Here is an 11,520-nt window from a genome sequence, read left to right as displayed (position 1 = left end):
CAATGCCTGCACATAGCTGAATATGCAGTAATAATAAACTATAAAACCCACTCTCTATGGCTCTTTAGCTTATAAGATTTCTTGTATAGTCTAGGTAATTGCTTTCATTCTCTATCATTTAAAACGCAGGTTCTTGCGACAGACAAATTAGAAACGCAATGGTAAAACCTTGGTAGATACAATGACACGTTGAAGGATGAACTTAGTGAGAAGAGCTGCCAAATATCTAGAAGAGGAGAACCAATAACCATGCATGTATGGTTGTGAGAGATAAGTTTAGTCAGCTGCATCTGCACTTCTAAGTTCCTAACTACACACACCTCTGGATACATATATTAAGTGGATGCATGGCAATAATTCAAAATGTCGAATAGGTCCACTGTACTTGTGCTCAACCATTGTGTGTGGTTGTGAGGGCTGGATCCTTTTATGTTTACAGAATAGTCAGCTGCATGCATCTTCACTTCTTAGTTCCTATAGAAACATGTAGATTGATCTCTTTTAATAGAACATTTGTGTGTGTACTTATTTAAGTGGATGGCAATAAGTTAAAATGCGAGAATATGGAAATTCATGTACATTGAAAAAGTTTCCAAAAAGTAGTGCAAAAATGTAACTTGAAAATAATCTTGGCTCTCACTGACTCATTGAAAGTAGCCAATAACATAGCTTTGTGCTACTTTCTCCAATGATAAACACGATGCTAATTATAATGGTACCTAAAGGTTTGAACTTGAAAGTGTCACATATAGACACAACCATTGGTTTGTTTGTTGTGCAGACAAAAGCATTGTTGGTAATGCATCAGAAACAATGTTGACATGATAGGCTTGTCAAGAAAGAATTACCAGGTGCACTACTGTTTTTAGTTAATAGAGACACACCCTCTATGAAAAAACGAAGACCCCAAGCTGCAATTAGGAAAAAGGCAGCACTTAAGAAAAATATAATCACTTGAATGATCAGTGTCCAGAAGATTGTCTTTGATCTGTTTGTGGGAAAATCACACTTCTCGGAAGAACACATGACTTGGTTGCACCGACGTAGCAGGATGTATGCAGGTAGAAGCAGCTCACCTTAATCACACAATACCCATTTGTCATAAACCAGGAGGGTGCATCAGCACAGCTATTTCAGGGGATGATATTGCTACACACCTACATATGTCTAAATGAATAGGAATGCAAAGAGAAACATGATCATTGTGCAATGTTTACGGAACCAAATTGCCCCGATTGAGCGACACAATGTCCAATGCCCATCTATCTTTCAAAATGTGAACCAAGAAGATCAAAGAAGGTACCATTGCTTTTTTTTTCTGATCTGCATATAGGAGGAGGGAGACGCAGGGGAGAAGCACCAAACAACTTTAGAGGAAATAGATCACACATTCCATGAAACTGCAGATAGAAAAAGGAAGGCAAGCATTACCCATTACATAGAAGTGCAGAAATAAAAAAGAAAGGTTAGTATCAGAAATCTCGAACAATGCAGGCTAACAGAATGTTAGCCTTGTACATATTTTGTTTTGTTGTCTCTTGTGTTCTTCTCTTGTTTCTTTGTTTTTTACCTTCTTCTGTAGCCTTGCTACCAACGCTGTAACTTTCCCGTCATCTTGACGGTCTTCTTCTAATATACAAAGACACACGTCTAGGCGTGTGTTCGAGAAAAAAAAGAAATCTTGACATGCCTTGCTCAAGAAGCACATAATCTTGCGGAAATATGCATATCTATTTCGGAGCCCAATCACTACAAAATATCAGAGCTATCTGGTACAAAAGGCAGTATCAAACTTTGACAAAACCTGAAAATTATAGACAATGCTAGCAATTTTTACCTCAATTATCTTAAATGAATCTCTACTATTAGTAACTTTTGTATATGCAGTTAGATCAACTTACATATTACTACCCAATTAGCTACGTTCTAGCAACCATCCCCTCATTAATTAACTGAAACCCATAATAACACACTTCAACTCTAGAACGAATCCTACATGCCGCACCCCTGGGGTGATATCTGTTGCTATAAGAGGCATGAAGTATTCATTGTTGAATTAAGCAAAGACTGTTCAGCTTAGGGAGTTCTCTACGCTGATCTCAGCTTAGCTAAGGAAACTATGCTCGAATTTCCAGAAATATGACCACATTTACAGGTACACCTACTACAGGTGTTGTGGGGCCTAAACTTGTTGCACTCTGCATATAACTTCTGAAGAGGACACCTCGTGAGTCATGGAATTAAAATCTTATTGGAGTCCCACCACTGATATGATCAGAACAACCAAGCAGTTGGAAGAAACTCTATATTGATGATTGGAAGGCCCTTGTGCATATATAGGTTGCTTTTTCAAAAACTACCAACTAAATTATAAAGTTAATTTGTGATCGTTTGAGTATATTCACCATTTCTGAGTGAAAAATGCAATGTAAGTACTTTGTATCTCACTCTTCCAAGACCATACACCAACATCCATGTAAGATTAATCATATCTGTGAGATTATGGAGATGGAGGCACCCGCACCTAGGAAATGCACGACCTGCAAGCGCTATCCAATTCCTGCAGCTCACCTTAAAAAATGCAGAACCTGCAGCAGCACCAACATATATTCCCATGAAACCCACCTAGTTTGCCAATACTACAAATAATCACACGAAAATTCATGACCTTGAAGAGAACTCATGTGCAGTGCATGATTTAGCTAGATAATCGTAAGTTACCTGAGTATTTGCTGACATTCATGCCAAAAAATTAATATTATGATAGAATCTTGCGAGGATGCATTACATAGGTCAGCAGAATCAAAGTTCTTGGCATAGTCTCCCCCGAGAATCACAATTGCTCGTTGGCCACTTAAAAGAGAGATTATGTGTGTATTAGCTTTATGGCTAGCTTATCAGTTGAGAGGAATTTCATGCAAGGTTTGGACCAAGTAGACTGTCTACACTACTTTCATCCGCCTTCTGTCTAAAGCTGTTTCCACTTCCAAAGCTCCAGTACTTTTGGTCGGTATCTGGCAACAAAGTATCGTGCCACCAAAAGAGTTGGCTCCCACTTTGCCACCTCTTGCTACCGTGAGGTCATTTGTTGGACCAAACCTTGCTGAGAATGTATCATTTGATCTTGAGGCATGTACTTCTTGTGACACTTTGGAGCGTGTGAGCCTTTGACCAGGCTATTCCCACATAGGATGGCGGACAGATCACCGTTGCTTCATTCATCCACTTCTGTTGTAGTTGGGCCTGCCCAAGCGATGTGGCTAAACCTGGTGCCAGGTTACCATGCTAGTTTCCTTGTAGGCTAAGATGGTACTTATTTGCATCATAAACGGAATTATTTGTTATGGAACTGCCACTTCCAGTATGAATTGATCTGGAAGCAGGCATCCCCTGTATCACAACCACTACCTGATTGTTTCTAGGACAACTTAGCCCATGTGCACTGAAAGATGATAGAGCCGCAGGAGATGTGAAAGCTTGATATCCCTGGAGCCCTTCAAATGCATCCATGCGCAAAAAGGGGTCTCTGCCTCCCAAAGTAGCAACGATGGCAGCTTGTTGTGATGACACAACACTTAACCGTCGGAGATATAGCCTATATGTATGCTTGTACACCAAAGCAAACGGTCAAACTTGTGAAACATGTTATAAGGAGTACTTAACTGTGTTTCCACATCTAGCCTTTAGCTTGTTCCAAAGCGAGATATAGAAACATTATAGAGCTAATTTACCATACTCATGCTTGCTGAATCTTGGTAAGAGGTCTAGAGAAGTGCTAGGCTACACATAAAGGCCCTTTATCTAGCTCTTACCTGAATACTCATTTACTTGTTTCAGGACTTGTTCCAGAAACTGCAGGTTTTACAGTGAAAAAATACAACCTTGTTTTTCACACTCCAACTTTAATATCAACATTAAAAGTATATTTGCTCCAGGTTAATCAGTGTGGGAGCGGTGCTTTCTTTCAGCACATCTTAAATAATATTAATTGGTCAGCATAATATATGGTAGTATCATATACCATCTTTAATACCTAGTTGCTGGCTGCAGTACAGAGATTTACGTTTGGAAGAATGAGACAGACAAGGTACTGATCTACTGATAACTACAAGAAAGTAAATAAAGTGCCTTGCCTGTAGGTGACCTGCAACATTTTCCCTAGTGAATTTCTCAACATTCATGAGCTCAAGTATTCTTTTTGGCATAGCTTCTGCATAAACAGAAAATCATAGAGTACCATGAGTTACTCTAAGCAAATAACGACACAAGGAAAGTACTGATTAGTTCTTACTGTCAATTCCAAGATGGTTCACAACAGCAACGAATTTTCTATGCAGTTCAACTGACCAAACAACTCTTGGCCTCTTTGGAGCTAAAGGGTCATCGTTGTCTTGACCACTGCTGCCCTCATCTTCATCTCGCAATGGTATTCCTTCCTCTTCTTGCTGGGTCTCCCACTTTGGTCAGACGACCCACATGTAACTTGGCCGTATGCATAGTCAGAATCTGCACTTTGTGGCTTATTGGACTCTTCGACCTTTGGTAGCTGTTGGCCTGCGTTTTCATGCTTCTGCAGTTGCAGTTCACCGGTTCAGGGCAGGAGGTGAGTTCAGCGTATGAGCTATGCCGTCGACTCCTCTTCTTCCTGTTATAAAAACGTACATAAAAAAAGCTTCAATCCATGGAAACAACGCTAGCATATAGATTTGACTTTCTTTGTGCAGAATCTGAGGGTGGGCTCGAGCCTTACAGAGCGTACCTAGAAAATTGCATCTGTTCATCATCATCGGCCGCCCGCTGGATCCCCCGTATTCCACATCAAGGAAACGGCAAGCGGCGCTGGGTCAACTAAGCGGTGGTACGAAAGATAGGGAACCGGGAGGATAAGGGGCGGCACCGCAGCTCTGCTGCTCGTTCGGAGAAGGACGCCGCACCGCCGCGGAGCGCTGGTGTGAGAAGAAGGACTCAGCACCCTCTCGCACGGAGAAGGACGTCGCGGCGCTCCCGGCACATGAGCTGCTCCTGCGGGAGCACCCACCTACCCTAGCCGTGATCTACGTACCGTAACGTACGCGTCCTCGTGGCCCTCCGATAGCCGGCGCCCTTCACCGGCGCTGCCCCCGCCGTACTTCGCGCAAGGATCTTGGACCAATCCGGGATATTCATTGGAGGCCACCGCCGGCTTCCCACGGCGCGCGGCTTAGAGGCTTTGGAGGCAGACAGAGCGCATCCGCACATGTCAACCGAGCAGGACACCACCGGGCCTCCTTGCCCCATGTGATGTCGGCCTCGTCGAGCTCCATGGCCTGGTAGGGGGGAGGCCGCTGCTCTGGCCGGTTGAACAGCGATGGCTGTCGCGAGAATCGGCAGAAATCCGCGGGTGTATCCGTCGGGAGCAGTGGGTGGAGGAAAAAGGAGGCCGGCCACCACGGGAATCTGTTTCGAGACGGTGCGGGAGATGGACAGAGAGAGAAGAAGCCGCATGGGCAGAGGATTTCTATTGAGAGGGAGAGATAAAACAAAACGTAGTCAAAGCAAGACAGGGCTATAAATGACAGGAAGCCACCACCGCTTCATCCATCTTTGCTATGTCCACCTAAACGACGCACCAGGACAGCCGGCCACCAAAATACCAGGAAAGAAAACATCATGGGCCAAATTGCTACGCAGCATCGAAGTGCACACAGGTAAACCCTCCAGGTAACAAACCATCCAAAATAGATACGTGTCACCACCACAGCAATTCGGAAGAAGCCTCAAAATTCTCACAAAAAAGATGTTTGTTCCCAAATAGTATAGTAGTTATTTCCTTTTTAGCTGAATGTCGATGTTTAAGTAACGAAAGTCATTGATTCGCAAAAAAAAATCATTCGGCGCGAGCAAAGAGAAAAAAAATCAACCCTGATATCGACAAACTTAAAAAAAAAAGTACACATAGGTGTATATATTTATAGAAAACGGAATTTTAAATATTAGAACAACCACAACTCACTATGAACACGCCCAAGAATCAACTAGCTGTTTATCCCTTCTTCCCAAGAAAGGCGACCAGGAGACGACTTATCTCCTCCCTCACTTCGCCGGAGAGGCCGTGGGTTCTCTCGACCTTCCTCCGTCGCTCCGGCGACGGGAGGGTGGGGAACCCTATCTCTCTGCCTAGGCTGCTAGTTAGGGTTAGGTCTTGTGTTTCCAACGGTGGTGTTTTGATGACAGTGACTCCGGTGTCTAGAATAAAGCTTCCCCGGTCCCATCTCCAACTCGGCAGCGCCCTCAGCGGAAAGGTCAAGGGATCTATGGGATTTGCATTCTATCATTCCTCTGGTGCAGCAGTTTTGATGTTTCTTCGTGTTGTGGCGGTTGTTGTCTTAGGCGGCGGCGCCGTCCAGGACCATGGAAGATGGTACGAGGATGGCAGATCTCGTGGTTCGACTCTTCGATGTTGACGGCGTGTATCCGTTCTAGGATTCAAGAAGCATGAGGACGATCCTCGGTCAATGCGCCACAACGTAATTGGCTCCACCGCCAACGGATCGGCTCGCAGAGCCTTTTCAGGCGATGTTGCTTCCTTGCGTCCAACGAAGGCAAGCGGCGAGGATGACATTTGCAGAAATCCTTGTGGGCTTCATTGTAATTTTTCTATTTGTGGGCGTGTTTCTGCATATGTTCCTGGACAACCTTCCTCTCACGATGTTTCCCATGGTTTCCGTGTGTAGTTTTTATAATCTGCTGATTGCTTAATGGAGACGAGGTAAATTTCTTAGAAAAAACTCAAAGTGAACACCGAGTGTAGTCCCAACTCCACACCGAGGCTAGTCCGAAGACAGCCACCACCGACACACAACTACAAAGCAAGAAAATCTGGCCTAGAAAGAACAATGTCGCGACCCCCCTCCCAAACACAAACTTCCCTAGTCGACACATCATCCACTCTTGATGCCGTATAGGAGATGGCAAGTGGATATCAGAACTTGTACAAGCCCGAGAAAGGCACCGTATTGGACTCACCGGCGTCGATGTTTATTGTACCTCTCAATATTAAACTTGGACAACGGCGATAACCTTAGTAGAGTAACCTAGGACTTCCAAGCCGTTGTCTCCACACACGATGCTCCCAACAGAGAAACAACATCAAGGACGCCACCATCACGTCGATCCAACTTCAAATTTAGGCTTTCGCCTAGAGACAACCCACATCAAGAGAGAGCGAGGGGGATGCCGGCACACCTCGGCAACGCCTCAAAAGAGCAGCAAGTTACAGCTCAGGCACATTCAGTTTTGAACAGCGTACATTTGGTTTCTAGTATCAAGTGCGTGATGATTCAATTGACAATGGCTCTTTCAGATTATACTTGCCTTTCATGTGCACACTTCGAGCCCAGAGCTCATCCAAGTACAGTCAAATCGATTAAATGAGGAGTAAATTATACATCAAATCAGGAATAAACATAATGAAAAATGACTACAAGCATGCTTATGCTTTTGATGTTCCTCCATGTTCCCTCTCAACATGCTCCACGAGCAACACCGGATCCTGAAATCCCTTGCTACATTTGGGACACGCATCAATTGTCACTCTGCCACGGCTCAGTTGCAAGCTGTTCCCATGGGATTTCTCAACATGCTCGATTAGGGCCCCCACGTTGGAAAATCTTGCCGGGCACTGAACACATTGCTCCACGAGGTCACCGCTACTGCTGCTCGGGGTGATCCCATCCTTAGCCTTCTGGACAACTTCGCTGGTGGCAATGCTCAGTTTTTGCATTCCTGCTTCTGCTGATGATCTGAAACTTGATGCTGCATTCAACAGGCTGGAGCCCCACCAGGAAGAACTACTGCTACTGCTGTTGGCGCGTGGCTCGACTTTCTGACTTCTCCTTAGCATGTTGGCAAAGGGGAAGGTAGGCTCGAGTTTTCTTGGCCCCGGACACATGTGATCAGGACCAAATCTGTGCTTGAGGCAGTGCTCTTTGCTGCAATCTTTGCACCTGATCGTGTTTGAAAATGTCAGTGTTTCTTTGCACCGAGGAACTGGGCATTTCTTTTTCTTTGTTGCTCTCTGGTAATTCGATGGATCACAATCGGTATTGACATGAGCCTCCCAGGTGATGTTGGCATCTTCATTTGGATTCAGGCGAACTCCTTTAGCACATAGTGGGCAGATGACGACAGTGACATCCTTATTATTTGCGACTGGACATTTATGTGAGGTATAACTTCGGTGCTGAAGGCAAAAGACCTGAACAATCGTAAAATAGCCATATTAGCACAATGGCTGGCTGCATTTAGTAATGACAGCTATATAAAGGAACTGTTAGAATTGAGGTGCCCATACATTTCAGAAGGCAAAGAATTTCAGAAGACAAATAAGCTGAATTTCTAGAAGAACAAATACTGCACATTCTGTAAAAATATGCCAATGCAATTAACTCAGCAAAGAACTTATTTTCAGGGGAGTGTAGCTGACACAACACTTACGCGTGTAATGCTGTTGTGAGTATAAGTACCACCATCAATTTAACACCCATACGTGAAAACAGATAACTCCTAGCCAAACTAAGGCTTCCTTTTCTTTTACCCCTGTTTCCAGTTTTAAAATAATCCACCATTTCATGGATACACTGATAGTTGCTTCTTATCATGTAATGCATTACGTAGTGGCTTCAAACCATTATTCATAAACTGATATTTCCTTGATGTTAAAAGAGCTAACTCATGAGAACATGATTTTATCTAATCCATGAAGTCATCTTTGCTAGTTGTTTCTTCCCTAGTATGCTTCACACAAAATTTCTTCTACTTTGGTGCATGAAAAGGGAAGTTAGGAACAAGCTTTACATTCGATTCCGAAAGTGTGTCTACAAATTAATAGGCCAACCACAGTGGACTTGAACTAAATGCTCCAATCAACCAAAACATTTCTTGAGCATCTCAAATTAGAAGAAAATATGATTCTGCATCCAACGATATTCAGGAAAAAAGGTCATACAGAGCATGCCACCAACTCACGAAACGCCAAACGGTGACACAAGAACTCTACGGCGGCAACAAGATGGCAGACTTTCGATTCTCTACTCCACGGAACAGGCAAAATAAAGAAGTTCTTCATTCATGCTGCCCAGGCACCAAGAAATGGTTAAGGGATGCTAACAAGAATAATTTAGCTTCCCTTTTGCATCTCCTGAGGGCGAGTCCTTACTCCTTAGTAGGCTACCAGATCACAATCTTGAATGTAAAACCCAGGTAAGGTCTCCCGGCCCAAAGTACTACTCCCAGGATCTACTTCAGGAAACCGCGTGAGGAACAATTCTCCTGTTCCATAATCTACCGAACAAAACTTAGATTGGGGCAAGCTCTGAACACGAACGAATGATCCAATCTCCAAGCCAATTAACAGTCAAATCGGGTCAACGGAAGAAACGGGGGAGGCGGAAACGTACGTATTCGCACCGGTCGCAGGTGAAGGGGAGGAAATCGATCTGGTGGCAGTCGCCGACGCTGCAGTGCCGCCCCAGGTCAGGGAACTCCGGCGTTCCCATAGGTCCCCGGAACCGCGCGCTCGCCGCGGGATCGGAGCAAAACCCGCCGGTGAGCGTCTTCCTTCGTCCCCGTCGGCCGCTTCGGTCGTTGCCACCGGCGGGCAAGAGGGGCGAAGAAGGGGTCGCTCGCTGGCACGGACGCGGAAGGGGCACGAAATCGAATAGAAAACGTTTTGACGGTGGGCAAGTTTTGGGCAAGGCCCTCGGACTTGTGCCAGGTTTTATTCAAGAGTAAAGTCTGTTTTAAACCTTGAATTGGTAGAGGAAGTCTAAATCAAACCCCAAACTTGGGATCCCTGAAATTAGCACCCTCAACTGTTAATTCCCGGTCATAATTCACCTCTACATCATTGCCAAACAGGGATTGCTGACATGAGTCATCTCTCTCAGCGACAACTGTGGACCACATGTCATATCTACTGAGTATCATCTTCCTCCACTCCCTTTTCTTCTCCCCTGTTCTGGATTTCGTTTGTGTATGAGCTCCTCGCCGGAGTGGCGAGCAGTCTCCGCTGATCCTTTCCTGGGAGCCACAAGTGCCGAGTCCGCCGCGTAGCAACGCTGACAAGATGGCCTCGGCTGAGAGCAGAGAGCAGAAGCTGCTCGACATCAGTCGTCGGGCGTGTCGGCGAGTCACCGTGGACTCGTGCCCCCGGACTGCTCCTACCGCCCCCACGCGCAAGCTCTTCGCCGCCTCCGGGTTGGCCATGACGCCCTCGGCGAAGCGGCCCAACGCAGGTGGCGACCGGGTGCTGGTGATGGTACTACTGCCGCCGCTCATCACCTCGCAGTCCGCCCGACCTCGACCGCGTCGCCATGAACTTTCCAAAATTGTGTCGGCTCACACTCCCGTTGATCCTCTCCCCCGCCGACGAGGCGCCTGCCGGAGCTCATCGCATGTTAATTGGTCGTCTCCTCATCACGAATCGACTTCCCATTCTACTGCTGGGCGAGTTGCTTTGGCTCAGCTACTCTGCGTGCTCGTTTTTTCCCTCTTCAGATATGCTAGTAATTCAGAGAAAGTAACCAATCCCAGCCTTGATTACGGCCACGTCAGCGAATCCCGTCTAAAAAGAGAGCCCCGTGAGAAGCGACCGGGATTTATGAGTTGGGGGTGCTGATTTGCGGTATTCTAAGTTTGAGGTTTGATTCCGACACCCTCTACAAGTCTAAGGTTTTTTTCGAACTTTACTCTTTATTCAAGGTATGACCGCGACCGCGTGCCCGTGGTCGTTGGTACCTCGCGTTGGAGTCTTTCCTTCTTTTGCGATGAGGTTTGGTAGCGGTGGAGTCGTTGTGTGCATGTTCCGTTCGAGTCTAATGAAAATGACGTATAGAACACGTCATCTAATTCATGGTTCACTGTGTCCGTGAGATGGAACATACATTTCGTTTTGGACGAGCTCCAGTACATAAAACACACTTTATTTGATTGCCTAGGTTGCATCACTTGGTACCCAAGTGTCACTTTGTTTAGTAGGTCGCATGCTTTTTCTAGCCTCACGTATATACTAACATGGTGACCTTACCTCACCTATGACAAGATCACCATGGCACCGCCGTTCACAAGCTTTAGCATGTCGGTAATGGCATAGTCGGTCGCGCCGGTCAAAAGCATCACCACATCGCCGACCACGAAGACGAACACCACCATGACACTGTCGGTCACAAGCATGGACACGTCGGCGACCACGAAGATGAAGAACCACCATGGCACCGTCGTTCATGCCGGTCACAAATATTACCACGTTGCCGACCACGAAGACGAAGACCACCGTGACGCCGCCGGTCACAAGCACCATCATGTTGCCGACCATGAAGACGAACGCCACCATGACACTGATGTTCACGCCCGTCACAAGCATCACCATGTCGTCGACCACCAAGACGAAAACCACCAGGACACCACCGGTCATGCCCGTCACAAGCATCACCATGTCGTCGACCACGAAGACGAAGACCACCAGGACACCGCCGGTCACGC

At 45.9% G+C, this 11,520-nt stretch overlaps 1 protein-coding gene and 1 long non-coding RNA gene across 4 annotated transcripts; both read right to left on the bottom strand.

The window, feature by feature from the left end:
- Positions 1-202: 202 nt before the first annotated feature.
- Positions 203-5,443, bottom strand: LOC124679224. Of its 3 annotated transcripts, none has more exons than XR_006994866.1 (4): positions 4,760-5,443; positions 4,292-4,645; positions 1,304-4,210; positions 203-1,076 (listed from the first exon to the last, which is right to left on the bottom strand). It is a non-coding gene; the product is annotated as an uncharacterized LOC124679224 (long non-coding RNA). The 3 variants fall into 3 exon arrangements; XR_006994867.1 differs by having other exon boundaries at positions 203-474; XR_006994865.1 differs by having other exon boundaries at positions 203-4,210.
- A 1,893-nt stretch (positions 5,444-7,336) lies between these two features.
- LOC124674207 (zinc finger AN1 and C2H2 domain-containing stress-associated protein 16-like) lies at positions 7,337-9,678 on the bottom strand. Its single transcript, XM_047210245.1, has 2 exons — positions 9,438-9,678; positions 7,337-8,236 (listed from the first exon to the last, which is right to left on the bottom strand). The coding sequence occupies exons 1-2, from the start codon at positions 9,534-9,536 to the stop codon at positions 7,472-7,474; spliced, it is 864 nt and encodes a 287-aa protein (XP_047066201.1). The 5' UTR covers positions 9,537-9,678; the 3' UTR covers positions 7,337-7,471.
- Between the last annotated feature and the right edge of the window lie 1,842 nt (positions 9,679-11,520).

The sequence above is a fragment of the Lolium rigidum genome, chromosome 7 (genome assembly GCF_022539505.1).
Source record: "Lolium rigidum isolate FL_2022 chromosome 7, APGP_CSIRO_Lrig_0.1, whole genome shotgun sequence".
Classification (NCBI taxonomy): Eukaryota; Viridiplantae; Streptophyta; class Magnoliopsida; order Poales; family Poaceae; genus Lolium; species Lolium rigidum.
Note: the sequence above shows the minus strand (reverse complement) of the source record. Positions and strands in the feature narration are given on the sequence as shown.